Source organism: Bubalus kerabau, chromosome 14 (assembly GCF_029407905.1).
Source record: "Bubalus kerabau isolate K-KA32 ecotype Philippines breed swamp buffalo chromosome 14, PCC_UOA_SB_1v2, whole genome shotgun sequence".
Lineage (NCBI taxonomy): Eukaryota > Metazoa > Chordata > Mammalia > Artiodactyla > Bovidae > Bubalus > Bubalus kerabau.
Window position 1 is genome coordinate 69514631 of NC_073637.1, and position 19337 is coordinate 69533967.

Genomic DNA, 19337 nt, shown 5'->3' on the forward strand with positions numbered 1-19337 from the left:
AATTGATGATACACAGAGGCATACTTAAGGAATAAGCATAAAGGCATATTGGTTGGGTGGTGGTATACCAGACAGATGGAGATGAGAAAGACCAGAACAAACATGTAAAGATGGCATCACTATTGTCTATCCAATATCCCCTGAAGGATAAAAAAAGAAAGACTGGGCCCAGGACCCTGTTTTGCATGGTGTCTTGTGCTCTCAAATCCAATCCCACTTCTTGGAGGCTTATTATGAAAATACACAAATGGTGGTTTATAGTATAAACTCAAAAGTCTTCTGATATAAACACTGAGGGAAAATGGGAGAGAGTGCTACTTACAAATCTGGTCAGAATAACTCTGGAATGAAATATTGTAATTTTGCTAAGAGATGAAGCATGACTAAGGAAGAACATGCATTAACTGGCCATAATTGCTGCTAAAAATTCACATGACATTAAATTAAGTTACTTTAACCTTAAATTAAGAGTCAAGAATGTGCACAGAATAATAGCATTCTTCCTCCAATCATCCGTGTTTAATTTAACAATGGTATAACTATGGTGGCACTTCCGGCACATGGCTGTGGTCATCTTAGAACTTTCCAAAGGCAGTTCTTACAGCAGAGACAGAAATCCTGTTAACCCGTTGCTAAGCTTCCCATTGGTTATTATTTAAAATTACTGCATTTTAGCAAAGCCCATGAACAGTTCAAAAGACAACTTCAATATTCCCTAGCTGAATCCTTATTTAGCCATAACATCATTCTCACTGAAAGATTCATGTATAACCAAAACATTTAATAACAGGTTAATTATAAAGTACCATTTGTTTGAATAACTGGGATACTAACATTTCTATTTCAAGGGATATTTTGCCTGATGTCAAACAAAAATTTGATCTGAAAACATGTATAAAATATAACTATAAAAATGTTCAGAGAAGAAAATACAGGGAATGAAAAGCAACAAGATGTTGAGAGCAATTTTCTGAGTTAATGTGCTTCTGAGTGAAATTCTTCTCATTTTTCTCTATTTTTCAAATAAGTAGGTATTAATTTTATATTAAAGTCCAACTTAAACTATAAACGGAGTCTTTCTACCAGGAGCTGCTATTAACTCTAGAAAACAGTGGAGCTGGACCTGGGATTCAAAGAGATTTCTGCAACACAAACATAAAGCTTTGCTTTATGAGCCTGTCAGAGTGGATGACACATGCATAGCACTCAATAAATAGTCAATGAATAAGATAAGCATAGAATAACAAGTCGATTTGAGCTATTCCCTTTTATAAAATTTCAGTTCATTAGCATGATGCCAAGCAAAACACGTAATTGGTTATAAAATGTTAATTTCTACCTGATTGTTGTAGCAGAACTGGTAGAGTGAAATCCTGGGGAAAATCCAGATGTTCTTCATTAGCTATTTCTTGGCCCTACATTTAAGCCTAAAGTTTTCAAAACACAGACCCAGACACTAGTGGAGCTACAACATAGGGAGGTGGCTATTTTGGATAGCCTAAACTATCCCCTTCACTTAGGATTTATACAGTACTTTTTAATTTTTTGAAGTAAATACTTCAATGTTTTAATTACTTTCCTATCTTCTTAAATATTTCATTTGATACTTTCTTGTAGACTCAAGTCACTTTCAGGAACATTAGTTACTGAATTATCATACACTATAATAAGTTCTTAGTGAGATTCTTATACTCCAAATGCTGTGATTTTTGAGTTGTGAGTTTTGTTTTGTTCTTCACTTGCAATTTCTAAAATGTGCCTTGCAGTGTTTAAACTTTTTTACACACATTTGCTCTTTGCACAGAATGCCTCCCAATACATTCTTGCTCCACCTATTAAATTCCTACTCAGCACTCTCATCTTTCAGTAGTCAGTTTTGCTGATAGCTCAGACTGAGTTACTGTTCTCTTTGTTTCTTATATTCTTTGATTGCTATATTAACTTACTCCAAAACCTAAGGGCTTAAAACAATTGATATTTATTATATCGTACAATTTTTGTGGGTCAAAAATTTGGAAGTGACTTAGTGGGTGGTTCTGGCTCAGAGTCTCTTATAACATTGCGATCAAGATGGTAGCCAGGGTTGTGGTCATCTGATGGCTTGATTAGAGCTGCTGGATCTACTTGCTGGGTAATTCATGTTGGCTGGTACAGAAAGCTACACTTCTTCACTAAGTGGATCTATCCCCAGGGCTGCTTGAGTATCCTTACAACATGGCAGCTGGCTTCTCCCAGAGTGAGTGACATGAGAAATAACAAGGAGAAAGTCACATTGCTTTCTATGTTCTAATCACAGACATCACACCAATCATTTCTGTCACACTCTATTCATTACAAGTTCATTCCTAATATGAAAAACAAAGATGGCACAAGAAAAGAAAATTACAGGCCAATATCAATGATGAACATAGATGCAAAAATCCTCAACAAATTCTAGCAAAGAGAATCCAACCACACATTAAAAGGATCATACACCATTCAAGTAGGGTTTATCCCAAGAATGCAAAGATTCTTCAATATATACATATCAGTCAGTATGATATGCCATATTAACAAACCAAAAGATAAAAGCTATCTCAATAGATGCAGAGAAAGCTTTTGACAAAATTCAATACCCATTTATGATGAAAACTCTCCAGAAAAATCAACATAGAAGGAACCTACCTCACCATAATAAAGGCCATATACAAAAAGCCTACAGAAAACATTATTCTCAAAGGTGAAAAACTCAAAGTGTTTCCTCTAAGATCAGGAACAAGACAAGGGTGCCCACCCTTAACACTACTATTCAATATAGTTTTGGAAGTTTTAGCTACAGCAATCAGAGAAGAAAAACAAATAAAAGGAATTTAGATTGGAAAAGAAGAAGTAAAATCCTCACTGTTTGCAGATGATATGATACTATACATAGAAAACCCTAAAGATATCACCAGAAAATCAGTAGAGCTATTCAATAAATGTAGTAAAGTCACAGGATATAAAATCAATATACATAAATTTCTTGCATTCTTATACACTAACAATGAAAAACCAGAGAGAGAAATTAAGGGAAAAAAAAAATCCCACTCACTATAGCAACAAAAAGAATAAAATACCAAGGAATAAACCTACCTAAAGAGACAAAAGACCTGTATGCAGAAAACTACAAGACACTGATGAAAGAAATCAAAGATCACATAAACAGAGGGAGAGATATACCATGCTCTTCAATTGGAAGAATCAATATTTTGAAAATGACTCTACCACCAAAAACAATCTACAGGTTCAATGCAATCCCTATTAAACTACCAATGGCATTTTTCCATAGAACTAGAAAAAAAAATTTCATAATTTGTATGGAAACACAAAAGATCCCCAAAAGCCAAGACAATCTTGAGAAAGAAAAATAGAGCTGGAGGAATCAACCTTCCTGACCTCAGACTATACTACAAAACTGCAGTCATCAAGACAGTATGGTACTGGCACAAAAACAGAAATATAGACCAATAGAACAAGATAGAAAACCCAGAGATAAATCCAAGCACCTATGGACAACTTATCTTTGACGAAGGAGGCAAGAATATACAATGGAGAAAAGACAACCTCTTCAATAAGTGGTGCTGGGAAAACTATACAGCTACATGTAAAAGAATGAAATTAGAATACTTCCTAACAACATATACAAACATAAACTCTAAATAGATTGAAGACATAAATGTAAGGCCAGAAACTATAAAGCTCTTAAAGGAAAACATAAGTAGTACACTCTGACATTTTATAAATCACAGCAAGATCTCCTTTGACCCACCTCCTAGAGTAATGGAAATAAAAATAAAAATAAACAAAGTGGACCTAATTAAACTTAAAAGCTTTTGCACAGCAACAGAAACAATAGTAAACAAGATGAAAAGACGGTCCTCAGAATGGAGAAAATCACTGCAAAAGAAGCAACTGACAAAGGATTAATCTCCAAAAAATATATGCAGCTCATACAGCTCAATATCAGAAAAACAAATAGCCTAATCAAAAACAAAAACAAAAACAAAACAGACATTTCTGCAAATAAAGATGTCCAATAAACACATGAAAAGATGTTCAACATTGCTCATTATTGGAGACATGCAAATCAAAACTACAATGAAGTATCACCTCACACCAGTTGGAATGACCATCATCAAAAAATCTACAAACAATAATGCTGAAGAGGATGTGGAGAAGAGGGAATATTCTTACATTGTTGGTAGGAACATACACTGATACAACCATTAGGGAGACAGCATGGAGATTCTAGGAATAAAACTACCATTGCTGTTTTCCAGTCTCTAAGTCGTGTCTGACTCTTTGCAACCCCATGAACTGCGGCACGCCAGGTTTCTCTGTCTTTCACTTTCACCCGGAGCTCATTCAAATTCATGTCTACAGAGTCAGTGATGCTATCTAACCATCTCATCCTGTCATGTCCATTTCTTGTTGCCTTCAATCTTTTCCAGCATCAGGGTCTTTTCCAATGAGTTGGCTCTTTACATCAGGTGGCCCAAGAACTGGAGCTTCAGCTTCAGCATCGGTTTTTCCAATCAGTATTCAGGGTTGATTCCCTTTAGGATTGACTGGTTTGATCTCCTTGCAGTCCAAGGAACTCCCAAGAGTCTTCTCTAGTACCACAGTTCAGAAGCACCAGTTCTTTGGTGCTCAGCCTTCTTTATGATCCAATTCTCACATCCAAACATGACTACTGGAAAAACCATAATTCTGATTCTATGGACCTCAGCTGGCAAAGTGATGTCTCTGCTTTTTAATATGCTGTCCAGGTATGTCATAGCTTTCTTTTTGAGGAGCAGGATTCTTTAGGTTTCATGGCTGCAGTCACTGTTCGCAGTGATTTTGGAGTCCAAGAAAACAAAATCTGTTACTGCTTTCATGTTTTCCCCTTCTATTTGCCATGAAGTGATGAGACTGGATGCCAGGATCTTAGTTTTCTGAATATTAAATTTCATGCCAGCTTTTTCATTCTCCTCTTGCACCTTCATCAAGAGGCTCTCAGTTCCTCTTCACTTTCTGCCATTAGTGTGGTATCACCTGCATATCTGATGTTGTTGATATTTATCCTGGAAAACTTGATTCCAGCTTGTGATTCATCCAGCCTGGCATTTTGCATGATGTACTCTGCATAAAAGTTAAATAAACAGGGTGACATTATACAGCCTTGTCATACTACTTTCCCAATTTTGAACAAGTCCATTGTTCCACGTCCAGTTCTAACTGCTGCTTCTTGACCCACATTTAGGTTTCTCAGGAGACAGGTAACACAGTCTGGCACTCCAATCTCTTTAAGAATTTTCCACAGATTTTTATGATCCACACGATTAAAGGCTTTAGCATAGTCAATGAAGCATAAGTAGATGTTTTTCTGGTATTCCCTTGCTAGCTCCATGATCCGGTGAATGTTGGCAACTTGATTTCTAGTTGCCTCTTTGAAACCCATCTTGAACATCTGGATGTTCTCAGTACATGTACTGCTGAAGTCTAGCTTGAAGGACTTTTAGTGTAAACTTGCCAGCATTTGAAACGAGTATAATCATATGGTAGTTTGAACATTCTTGGCACTGTCCTTCTTTGGGACTGGAATGAAAACTAACCTTTTTCAGTCCTGTGGCCATTGCTGAGTTTTCCAAATTTGCTGACATATTGAGTGCAGTTCTTTAGCAGTATGTTCTTTTAGGATTTTAAATAGCTCAGCTGGAATTCCTTCATCTCCACAAGCTTTGTTCATAGTGATGCTTCCTAAGGCCTACTTCACTTAATACTCCAGGATGTCTGGCTCTGGTGAGTGACCATACCATCCTGGTTATCTGGCATAAAGACTTTTTGTATACTTCTTCTCTGTATTCTTGCCACATCTTCTTAATCTCTTCTGTTTCTGTTAGGTTCATATACCCTGAGAAAACCACAGTTCTAAAAGATACCTGTACACTAATGCTCACTGCAGCACTATTTACACTAGTTCATTGTAGTTCAATAGTTCATCGACTGATGAACGGATAAAGAAGATGTGGTACATATATACAAAGGAATATTACTGAGCCATAAAAGGAACGGATTTGAGTCAGTGGTAGTGAGGTGCATGAGCCTAGAGCCTGTAACATAGAGTGAAGTCAGAAAAAGAAAAGCAAATATCATATATGTGGAATCTAGAAAAGCAGTACTGAAGAAACTATCTGTGGGGAAGGAGTGAGGAAGCAGATGCAGAGAACAGACCGTGGAGCCAGTGGGAGAAGCAGAGGGCAGGATGAATGAGGAAAGTAGCACTGACATATATGCACTGCCATGCATAGAACAGATAGCGAGTGGGAGGTCGCCATGCAAAACAGGGAGCCCGGCCTGGCGCTCAAACAGATAATGAGTGGGAGGTTGCCATGCAAAACAGGGAGCCTGGCCTGGTGCTCTTTGACAGCTTAGAGGGGTGGGCTGGGAGAGGGGAAGGATGCTTAAGAGGGATGGGACATATATATCGTGATGACTGGTTCACACCGGCATACAGCAGAAACCAACACAACACTGGAAAGCAGTTATCCTCCAGTTTAAAACAAAGTAAGACACTAAGTTTAGCCTACATGTAGGGGAAGAGAGTCCAGCTCCATCTTTTAAAAGGAGATCAAAGAATGTGTGGGCATATTTTAAAGCCACTAAGACTGCTCTTACTGCATTCTAATTATTTATTTAAACACTTTCATTTTTAGGTTGCTTTTGAGGACATCCTTAAGGCATTTATTTTACCCTATATAAAACTAAAGATCTGGGCACTGACTATAGTTAAGTTACAGAGGAATCAAACTTTAAGTTATAGAGGAATCTCATCTCCCACTTAAGTAGATATGTGTCTGACTTTAGTCAAGTTAGTTACTCTGAATCTCAGCTTCCTGATCTTTAAAGTAGGAGTTGTAACCACCAGTCCTGTCGGAGGATGAAGTGGAATAATACAGGTGAGAGTCCACTGCAAGCTGTGAGGCGCTGTGTGATACTGAACCAGGCAGGGTGCAGTCAGTGCTGCAAGCCCTGTGTGAGCATCGTCTGGCTTCCAGAATTTACTGCCTTGTTTACTCATCAGTCACCACACAAGAGCCCCTTTATCACCTTTCCTCTCCTCTCGGCCTCAGACGATCTCCAAGCTTGTAACACAGAGTTTTGCACATAGAAGGTAATCCATAAACATTTGCTGTTGTTCACTATGATACTGACAGTTCTCCTGATTTTCTTTTCATTTCAGGTTAAACAGAGGAAACTTTTTAAACAGCTGTATTGCACAAACTAGAACAGAAAGTTATTAAGAAGTATAGGACCATGAATTGTTCAGAGCACAGGTTCTGGGAACAGACTTGGGTTAAACTCATGTCTGCCGCTCAGAAGCTTCTGAACTCGGTGAACTCCCTAAGCCTCCTCAGTTTCTTCATATGTAACATGGGGATAACAGCACTGATTATTTGACGAGGTCATAATGAAGATCAAGGAGATGATACATGAGAAGCATCTAAATACTGCCCATCACATTTTCAGTACTCCATTAATGTGTATTATTATTCATCATATGATTATTATGAAATGGCTCCATTATTAACAAGGGAAAGGTATTCAGACCCATGACAGATGGCACCTTCCTGCTTTCAAGTCCCATTTTGCACTCCAGGATGACTTACTGAGTCCAAGAAAAAGAGCTCTTCCAGGCTTACCTTGTCTACCTGGGTGGCTATCTATCTAAAACAGCCTGTCTGGCTTGAGCTATTTCCATTTGCTGTCTTTATGAGCCCAGAGGCATGCACAGCTATGAGCACATTTCAGAAATTTGAAAAATAAACAATGAAATGTCTTACGCTTGCCACACATGCATTTTTTCCTACCATGATTTAGGTTGGCTGGTTCTAAGCCATAAAATGTTTATAATAAGAAAGAAAAAAAGAATGAAATTTCCCAGTTTAAAACTCTTTAACCCCAGCCCTCAAAACTTTCCAACTCAAGGTTAAGATGCGAACAAATGTTCCAACCAATATGTTCATGAAAGATTTAATAATTACTTTGCTTATGAAAGTTTAAACAGCTGCTTAAGTGAGTAAAAAGGCTCCCACCCAGGCAGAATAACTTGCTGTACCCATTAAGAAGGTTTTACAAATCACCAGACTGTGTATTCAGATGAAAGGAGAGCTGCTTTTGCAGCACAGCCTCTAAATTTCAATTATGTATGGAATGAGTTTGTCCATCAGGTCAATCAGGTTTTGTTTATTCCTTCAGCAGGGGTCTTGACAGCATCAGTGTTAAGGCAGTTTCCAAAGGGATTGCGAAGCTTTTCCATCATGTATTTTTAAAAACACACATACAGGAAATAGGCCAAGCCTTTTTCTTTAGGTTATTTTATGCCTTAGTTCCATGAATACAAAGTTCATCATCAAATTGATTGGGAAATTACAGGAGGTCGCATTACACTCCTTAAAAAAGAATAACATTATGCTTTGGACTTTCACATACGCTATTCCTTCTTGGAATATCCCTCATCCCAACTCCATCCCCATAACCTTTTGCATGGTTAACCCTTCATGATTAACTATTCTGCTGTAGGAATAAGTTGGATCTCACCAGAAAGCCTTTCTTGGCCTCCTTGACCAGGATGGTTCTCCCCATCATACCACTTGGCTACCATATTATAGCACTTAGCACCTGTTACTGCAGTTACTTGTTTAACTCCCTGTCTCTACCATGAAACCTCACAAATTACTAAGGGCTAATTAATATATCAACATAGAGTAGCAGCTCAGTAAATTCCTGCAGAATTAATGAATAAATTCTCCAAGTCACCCACACTGCACTTTTTCTTCTCTCCAAACTTTAACACCTCTTGCCAATTTTATTTCTTAAATATTTCCTGAATCCATCTCCTCTTTTCCAACACTCTTTCAACTGTCTCTGTTCAAATCCAGCTAATCTCCTGGCTGAATTTCAGTCTTTGTCCCTCAAATACAGTGGATAGAGTGAGTCAACATGAAAAATCTACTGCTAACCACACCTTTAAGTCCCTCCTTGCTACTAACAGGTCAAAGCCCAGCCCTTTGAGGGGCACGCCAGGCTTCTATGGTTAGTCCCTCCTGATGTACCCCTTTTGATTCTCAGTTCCTTACTTCTGTATAATCTCTGCCCTCTCCAAAGAAGGCTAACATTCACTGAGGGTCAGAGAGGCATAATAACCTACTAACAAAATGTCAGAGGCAGGATGTGAATTCTACAAGCTACATTGCTGTCTACTGCTGTAACCCCAGTGCCTGACACACACCGCATACTTCATAAATGTGTGTTGAATGAATGAATGAACAGTTGAAAGTGGGAAGAATATAAAAAACACCAAAATATAAACTACCCGATAGATCTTAGTCCTCTTTTCTCCTGTTTCTCAGAAAGTTTGGGGATTATTGCAAAACGACTTGTTAGAGATTTCCAGTGCACATCAGCACATTAAAGGCTTAAGAAGTTCTTCAGAAAAAAAGTGGGGTGTTTGTTTAACTTTTCTCAATAGAAGAGTTCCTAACTGTATTTGAACACAGAATGTTTTCTTTAAAATAAGAAAAGAACACCCACCAACACCCCTACTCTGTGAAAGACTGAAAGGGCTCCCACTGTGTCCGAGCATCTGAGAGCCTACAGTCTGCACTGCCAAGCTCCTGATAATCTCCAGGTATTTTTTTTTTTTTTTAAGAATGGAATTTTAAGACTGGAAATGACCTTTGAGCTTTTCCAGACAAAGTCCCCCATTCTGTCTTTGAAGGATTAAGTGGCCCAAAGTCGCTCAGGTTATTTGTGGCAGAAATAAAACTAGAAACAAGGCCTGGCAACTCCCACCCAGTGGGTCCTTTGCATCAGTCCACACCAGTGACTCTCCATGTGCAGTGACCTCCGTCCCTCAGGGGACATCTAGCAGCGCCTAGAGACATCTTTGATGGTCTCGGCTGGGGAGTAGGGACAGATGGGGAACGCTGCTAAATATTCCACAATGTAAACCATGGCCTCCCACAACAAAGAACTATCTGGCCTCAAATATCAATAGTGATGACGCTGAGAAACTCTGTCCCACACTAAACAAAAGAGAAAGCAAACTGTCCAGTGAACAGACTAGAGCTTTCATTTCAACATTTCCCGCGAGCCTGCACAGTGCTGCATTATATTTGAAATAATACCGGCATATGAAAATGAAACTGTCCTTTGAATCCCTGAAAATCACTGCTGTTGGAAAAAGGCTTAGATTAACCACCCCCCAACCCCATCAAGGCTTTACTGAAATGGGTTTGGATATTATTAACCAATTAAAAAAAACCCAAACACACTTCTTTACATACAATTCCCTCAGAAGAATTCTTGAATGTATTAACTTTTGAAAAATACTGTATTTACTAAGCAAGACCTCAGAATAAAGCCTAGGAGATCACTCAGGAACAATAGCAACCGGCCAGCCATAGGCCAGCCCAAGAGACTCTGCTCTTGGTCTCCCATGGAGTCTCCCCCATAGCTGCCCGTGGCCCTGGTCCCAGGTCCCAGTCATGTTAGTTTGAGCACAACCTTCCTTCTGTGTTTGTTTGTTTGAGTGGGAGACCCTGGAAGGATCATAAACGAAGCCTGAGAAAGGACCGTGTGGGGAGATGCTAGCATGGGGTCCCACCTACACCAGGGGCTCCACAGAGGTTGCTCACAGGCAGCCGCTGCTTTCCAGGACAGAGGCTCACTCTTGGGAGTGTCTTCAGAGCGTCTCCTCATAGGGTTTCTGTGCCACCATTCTCTAAGATGTCATCACTGGGGAAGCTGAACAAAGGATACACCCCACCCAAGCTTCCTGCACTATTTTTGCAACTTCTTGGGAGCTTAAAATTATTTCCAAATAAAAAGTGCTTTTTAGATGATGAGATTGGTAGTAGATCTATTTAGTCTTTGTCTCTGGTCTTTTGCTAAAACAGAAACACCTGATTACCTGACTGGTGAGGGTAAAGGTGTATAAATAGGGGCACAGGGGAAGAGGGCATCAGAAAGTGTCACTGACACCAAAGAAGTGCTGCATCCATCAGCTCCTCTTCCAAAGGGACAGGGAGCTAAAGAGACTGAGACCCAAATCAGACTCAGTGGAGAGACGATGAGTAGCAAGAATGGACCAAGCACAGGGGGGTTCCTCATGGGTGCTCTAAGGAAACTGCAGAAGAACAAGGGACAGTATATCTGAGAGTTGTTCATGCCCAGGAGAGTGATATCAGAAGAAAAAGCATGAGAAAAAGACACCAATAATGACTTAGCAGGCATAGCATGTCTTGAATCATGAATCAACAAAATCCCACAGATTTACACACTATCTGTCCAGCTAAAATGCACCCCGGCACAATGGAGTATCTTTGAAGTAGAAAGAAATGGGAGTCGGGAAACCTGTGGTCACCTTCCAGATGTGACCTATCACACGTTTGTTGTGTCTCCGTGGACAAAGTCCCTCAGATTCAGTTTCCCCATCTGCAGATCAGGGAATGGCTGCTGACTGCTAGGAGCCTTACCTGTCTGTCTTACTCATGTAAGACTCTTCTAATAGGTGTGATACTCTCTACTTACTGAAAAATAAAACCTATTCATGAATGGCAATAAGTTTCCTATGAATTTTCCAATGCACATTCGCTCTTTAATAAATGGGAGTAGAATAACATGGCTATGCTATTTTAGGGCCAGGGAGCATCAGCTCAGAAGTCAAGGAGCTCTCATTCCCACCCTTTCAGATTCATTTTCAACCACGGATGGACCTCACAAATACAATGATTTCCTGGGGGTAAAGCTGTCTGACAGAAAGGAGTTCAAAGGCCTAATGTCACACAGATGGTCAAAAAACATATGAAAGAAATGTTCAACATCACTAATTATTAGAGAAATGCAAAACAAAACTACCATGAGGTATCATCTCACACCAGTCAGAATGGCCATCATTAAAAAATTTCCAAAAAATTTATGCTGGAGAAGATGTGGATAAAGGGGAACCCTCCTACATGGTTGGTGGGAATGTAAATTGGTACAGCCACTATGGAGAACAGTATTGAGATTAAAAAAAAAACTATAAATAGAACTACCATATGACCCAGCAATCCCACTCCTGGGCATACACTGGGAGAAAATCACCATTCCAAAAGATCCACGCACCCCAATGTTCACTGCAGCACTATTTATTAATACAATAGCTAGGATATGGAAGCACATAAGTGTCTATCAACAGAGGAATAGGTAAAGAAGATGTGGTACAAATATACAATGGACTCAGCCATAAAAAGCAATAAAATTGTGCCAGTCGCAGAGACACAGATGGACCTAGAGACTTCATACAGACTGAAGTAAGTCAGAAAGAGAAAAACAAATATCAGATAATACCATGTATATGCAGAATTTAGAAGGATGATACAGATAGGCTAATTTGAAGAGCAGAAATAGAGACACAGACTTGTAAATGCCAAGTTGGGGGAAGGTGGGATGAATTAGGAGATTGGGATTGACATGTATATACTACTATATTTAAAATATTTAACTCATGAGGAACCTACTGTGTAGCACAGGAAATTCTACTCAATGTTTTGTGGTAACTAAATGGAAAGGCATTTTCATTTATGGCATGTAGATGGGGAAACCTCATGGCAAATAGATGGGGAAACAATGGAAACAGTGAAAGACCTTATTTTTTTTGAGTTCCAAAAAATAAAGACACTTTATTTTGGGGGAGGGACTCCAAAATTACTGCAAATGGTGACTGAAGCCATGAAATTAAAAGACGCTTGCTCCTTGGAAGAAAAGCTATGACCAAACTAGACAGCATATTAAAAAGCAGAGACATTACTTTACCAATAAAGGTCCGTCTAGTCAAAGCTATGGTTTTCCCAGTAGCCATGTATAGATGTATGACTATAAAGAAAGCTGAGAGCTGAAGAATTGATGGTTTTGAACTGTGGTATTGGAGAAGACTCTTGAGAGTCCCTTGGACAGCAAAGAGATTAAACCATTCAATCCTAAAGGAAATCAACCCTGAATATTCATTGGAAGGACTGATGCTAAAGCTGAAACTCCAATACTGTGGCTACCTGATGCGAAGAAGTTACTCATTGGAAAAGAGCCTGATGCTGGGAAAGATTGAAAGTGGGAGGAAAAGGGGACGACAGAGGATGAGATGGTTCGATGGCATCACTGACTCGATGGACATGAGTTTGAGCAAGCTCTGGGAGTTGATGATGGACAGGGAAGCCTGGCGTGCTGCAGTCCATGGGGTCACAAAGAGTCAGAGACGACTGAGTGACTGAATTGAACTGAAATGGAAAGGAAATTCATAAAAAGAAATTATATATATAATGATACACTTTGTTGTACAGTAGAAACTAACACAACACTGTAAAACAACTATATTTCAATAAAAAGTAATATTTTAAAAAATGGCCTAATGTCAGAGCTTCCAGCCACCTGCTTTTCGCCAGTGAAATGCACCCCCTCAAAGTGTTCAGGTCTGCTGAACCCTGCACAACACACCCAAATCACAGAGGAGCAGTTTCAGAAGAGGGAAGAGTGGAGAGAGGATTTCAGGCCTGGAGGAGCCATCTTGAGGGGTTTTTAGGAAGCGGGTAGGATTTGTGTCTATAATACCCTTATTCTGCCTTTTCATATATTGGAACCCAATAAAGTATGTGTATAATTGGCATTTTTTAAAGCCTGTGGTTATATCTGAACTATGTAACAGGGTTTTGAAACTAATGCTTCATTAATCACACATATACTTTTCCAGAGCCAAAATTCACAACATGCTGTCCATAGATCTTGGGCCAAATCAGAAGGATTCTTTATGTGTTAAATGCTTTCCTTTCATCAAGGTGCTGTGCATGTATGAGATATAAGGTGGGTGTCAGCGCTGAAGAGTATCGGCCACTGCCTGGGTGTTAGACCACTTTCAGGTCACCCACGAAGCTTGGCTGCAGGCAGAATAATGGCAGTTTCAAAACACATCCTCTTCATTTTTAGCAGTAATATCCACTGCAACTGGTTTGCTCAGCACTATTTAGCATTGTTCCTCAGTCATTAATAAGAAGCAAGGTATCAAGGATATGTCAGGGATAAGTAGGTCAACATAAACTATCAAGACCAATATTTATATCATTGCCAACATACTAATTTAAATTAAAATTTTATTAAAATTAAAATAAAAAATAAAGTTAAATGATGTTAGAAAAGTTTGCTAGAGTTTAGGAGAGCTGAACTCCCTCACTAGCCAGTGAAAGAAGGGGTCTAGGTGGTATGGGATCTCTACCATACATCTCTTTTCCCCCTTTCTTCATTCTAATTTTCAACTCATTTATGAATAGTTTAATTTAATTTAACCATAACTGCCTCCTACTTAACTCCCCTAAACTTTTCCCAATGTGATTTCTTTTCCTCTGTCTTCCTCAACTCTGATCACTCACTTCAGCATTTACCTTTATTTTACTTTTATTTTTTGGGGGGGAGCTTCCCTGATAGCTCAGTTGGTAAAGAATCCACCTGCAATGCAGGAGACCCCAGTTAAATTCCAAATCTGTATTGAATTTATTACAATATTGTTTCTGTTTTATATTTTGGTTTTTTGACTGCGAGGCATCCCTCCCCAACCAGGGATAGTACCTGCACCTCCTGCATGGGAAGGAAAGTCTTAACCAATGGCGTGCCATCAAAGTCCCAGCATTTACCTTTGTCATAACTTTTATCTTTTAGGGGACAGGACCCCTGACAGCTTGGAAACTCCACTTTGAGATTGGCATTTTAAAAGATAACTGAACTGCATTGCAAAAATGCAGAAGCAGAAAAAGAACAGAAGAAAAGAAAGTCAGGAGGGAAATTTCAAGGGCCTGAATTAGAACAATAGCAACATAAAGACAAAGCAGGACTACATTTTTTTAAAAAATAGGTTGAAAGCAGACTGAATGGGATATGGCTCTTAACTGTAGGACAGTGATAGAGAGGAGAGAAGGAAAAATAACTTGAAGTCTCTGAACTGTGCTCCTAAGTAAATAGGGTTCCTTTAATAGAGACAAGAAATTAAGATGAGGTGTCAGGTGTGAGGGAGGTGATGAACTCGAGTTTAGCCACATAGAAATGCATTTAGGGGTGATGTCCAATATGCCCATGGACAACCAATGTTCTAAATAGGCAGGAAAACTTCTGGATTTAAAGAGAATACAGATTAAGAAAATCATCCATTCATTTTCTTCTCTTTTTATTATTTCTCTCCTCATTTCACTGAAATAAAATATGTATGGAGAAGCCACTGCCTGCCAAATTCTGGGATAGGCGTTAGAGAAAAAAAGAAAGTAAACAGAAGGCTCATGGCATCTGGGACAAGCTCTGATGGGAGATGATGGTCTAACAATGGCATCAAGTGGTGGAATGAGGGGAGGGTTCCCCGAGGAGACTTTGTAAGGGATGTACTGTGCTTACGTTCATTAAGTTGCCTAACCCCTAGGGGGAAAACAGACGCTTCCAGCTTCCCTTCACAGCCTAGACCCCTCTGTGGTTCTAGGCAGATTGTAAGGCAGACTCCCCCACACACAGCCACGTGCACGTCACTGCACAGCACTCACCCACATTCCTTCTGGGAAGGTAATACTGTGACTTCTCTGTGGGAGACCTTTTGCTAATCTTCCATCATTTACATCTAGGTAACAAAATATTTATAACTAACTCTTGGAATGCTACGCAACACTATGACTGAGGTGAAATCCTGACTCCTAGGACCTCTCTGCAATTGTCCATCACACACCTGGAGAAGGTGCTACCCCATAGAATACAGACTGAAGCATCTTTACAGAGATTAGGATGCTAAGATTCAGGCAAGCCTTGCAATTCCACTCCTAGGCACTTGTTGTTGTTGTTTATAAAGAAGGAAAACATATGGCCAGGAGAAGACTTATGCAAGAATGTTCACAAAAGCTTTATTCATAACAGTCAAAAACCAGAAACCACCAAAATGTCCATCATCCTTGGTGAATGGATAAACACATTGTGGTCTAGCCTCACAATGAAATATTACTCAGCAGAATAAAGGAATGAGCAGCAGATACAACATGGATAAACCTCAAAAGCATTATGCTGAGTGAATGAAGCCAGGGTGAAAGACTCCACGTGCATGATTCTATCTACATGAAATTCTAGAGAAGAAAGAGCTATAGTTTCAGGAAGCAGATCGTGGTCCCTCGGGGACAGGGGACTTGAGGAAGAGATGGACTGTAAGGGGGCCCAAGGGAACATTTGGGGTGAGAAAAATATTCTTTATTATGTTTGGGGTTATATTCCTGTGTGCATTTTTCAACACTCATGGAATTGTACACTTTAATTTGGTAAGCTTATTTTATGTGAACTATACCTCAGTAAAACTGATTGAAAAAACAATCCTGCAGGGCTGAGGAGTAGACTGACCGCGCGCAGCGGGAAGATGCCTTGGCTCCTGGGAAGCTCTGAGCCAGCACCACCTCAACCCTCCAGCTGCTGCTGCCCGAGAATGCCTCTGTTTTAATGCTTTAGCCACAGACCCTGACACCCACTGGCCATTTCAGACTACGGTTCTGATAACTCACTCTCATCTTGCCCCCTGTTCTCAGGCTAGAACCAGCGTGCGCATCTGGACAGCTGATAAAAATATAATCCTAAACCCCTCCCACCTGGACTAACAACCTTAACAAAGCAACATTTCGTCCTGGAAGTACTGACAGTAAGGATTACACTCCAAGGGGTCTTGACTACTCAGTTCCTGGAACCTGGACTCTTGGCTCTTCTATTGCCTCTGTTTCTTGAAGAGACAAGAGACTTGTTTCTTTTCTCAACACTTAAAACTATAATTTCGCTAAGGCTGTCTGACTCCCCTGGTCCTATTGAGATCTTGCTTTTCCACTATATCTGTGGCTTATAACCCCAGGGTCGATGCATGCCCCAGCCCTGGGAGCAGTTCATTTAGGAAGAGAGAAAAGGGTTCTGGAATTAAACCGAATCTGTACTGCAGCGCAGCCCTTAAGTCTGAGAGAGGCCCCAAGCTAGGACGCTTGCAGAAGTTTCTCCATCACTGTGCCCTTGTTCTCTCATCCCGCTGATCCCCTTAAACGAAATACAAGTCTAAACTTCCCGAACAGCTTTATTTTAGGGGCTATTTTCAGAATTCCAATACCTACTAATAAATAAGATTCATACCAGAAACCTCATAAAAGCCATTTTTTTGTACATTTAATGTCATAGGAAGAAAACATGACATTCAGTGGGTGCCTGTGACATGACAAACACTGAATCAGGAGGCTATCGGATGTGCATTATCTAATCTAGTCCTCACACTAATCCTGTTCTTCCCCTTCTTTGTAGATAAATTCTCTTAGACTTAGAGAATAAGTAACTCGCTGAAGTTATTTAATCTTCAGCTAGTATAGAGTTTGAATATGTATCTAGGACTATTTGATTAAAAAAAAAAAAACACCTCTAAAGATTTCACATAAACTGTGGTCTACAGTTTGGTTTAATATTCACAAGGTCCTGGTTTGAGTCCCTCCTCAGCCATTTACTAGCTGTATGGACCTTAGGCAAGTGAGCTTCCTTCTAGATTATTTTTCCTCAACCGTAAAATGGAGAAAATAGACCTACTTCATGGAGCTTTGAAAAGATGAAGACAAGTCACACAATAAGCCTACTATCAACTATTGGCATGATCTCAAATGCCAAGCTGGTTCCAAATGGAAGAAATTCGACACAAATAGACAAATACTGCCCTCAGCTATTCAGAGGTGAACTTCCACACAGCGGGTCATGTTTTGCCCTTTGGTTAGTCCTGCCCTTGTTCATTCAACGTAGTAAACTTTTAATAGGGAAAATGTGTGTGTGTGTGTGTGTTAGTTGCTCAATTGTTCTTTGCAACCCCGTGGACTGTAGCCCTCCAGGCTTCTTGGTGCATGGGATTTCCCAGGCAAGAATACTGGAGTGGGTTGCCATTTCCTTCTCCAGGAGATCTTCCCCACCCAGGGATTGAACCTGGGTCTCCTGCATTGCAGGTAGATTCTTTACCATCTGAACCACCAGGGAAGCCTTGTGTGTGTGTGTGTGTGTTTATGAAGTGTTTGCCTTTAATGAGTCTATGAGGATCAGCTCTGCAGATTCGTGCTCTCTTTCCTAAACTATTTCTAAAAACTGAAACTTGAGTGCAACATCCTGTTCCCAGACAGTCCATCCCTTTCCTTTGTCTTCACTCACCTGCTCCGGATACTTGCTCCCAGTGATCTCTGCCACCGTGTTGAAGGAATCAGCATCTGGATAGCTTTTTGCCCCCATCTTCAGCTGAACGACAATTTTGTTCCTGCGAGAAGCCATTCTTGACATCATCTCTGCGTCCTCCACCGTAATACAAGCTGTTGGGATCTTTGGCACACCCTTCTGGTATTCCTGAATACCTGTGTGAGGACTTGAGAAAAGAAGTCACCATGTTACCTTGATAGTGGAAATGGACCAAACGTATTTTTTAAAAGCCCCTGTATTTGACATTTGATTTTCACTGGTCTTTGTTTGCATGTGAGGAATAGAAAGGGTGGGCAATATTGGTTTACTTGCTTTTGATGTGAAGGTAATTTTTTTTTATAAAAATAACTTAGAAACTTCAGTTTAATAATAATTTCATTGAAAACATGCTATAAAATGTATTTTGATAATTTGAATAATCCTTTAAAAAGTTGAAAATTGCTTCAAACTCAGTGTCTTCAAGACCAAGAGGTGAACACATGTGTTCGAGGAGATAAAACTCTATCACAGCTACAGACCAGAGGACCCACAAACTGGCGTAGATGCACCTGGCTCTCTGGTCTGGCTCGAGTGCTGCTGTCTTCCCACCCGAACACAGAGGTCTGCAATGTAGCCCTGCATAAGGGTAGAATGCCCTGCGTAAGGGTAGAACGCTCTGCAGGAAAACCACACAACAATGTTGGAAGAAATGTTTGTGTTTCCATAAGGAAAAGTGCCAAGTAAACCCGGGTCCGGTGATGTCACCACTACAAGAAAAAGGCTCCCGAATGCTCCCCGTATCCCATCAGTCTACTCCTGTCTTCTGTGGAAGCACAAGCTAAGAGCCTTCTTATCCAAATTAAATTTTTTTTTTTAATATTTCCATACTTGCTTCAGGTGGTCTTATATTCAGAGAAACGTGTTTCTCCTCCTTTTAGCCAAAACACATTTCTCTCCTGGAGAAGTGACTTCAGTCTTCATGTGTACAAACACGATGATGCAGTCTTACCACTGCTTTCTTGGTGTGACTATATTCTCGTGACCGTGTATTAGGTGAT

At 39.9% G+C, this 19337-nt stretch overlaps 1 protein-coding gene across 1 annotated transcript in view; it reads right to left on the reverse strand.

The window, feature by feature from the left end:
- The window catches only part of CPQ (carboxypeptidase Q), a 572322-nt gene that overhangs the window by 285239 nt on the left and 267746 nt on the right, over positions 1-19337 (reverse strand). The window contains exon 4 of the mRNA XM_055546605.1: positions 18259-18466. Coding sequence (XP_055402580.1) covers positions 18259-18466 — 208 coding nt within the window. The remainder of the gene's footprint in view (positions 1-18258; positions 18467-19337) is intronic.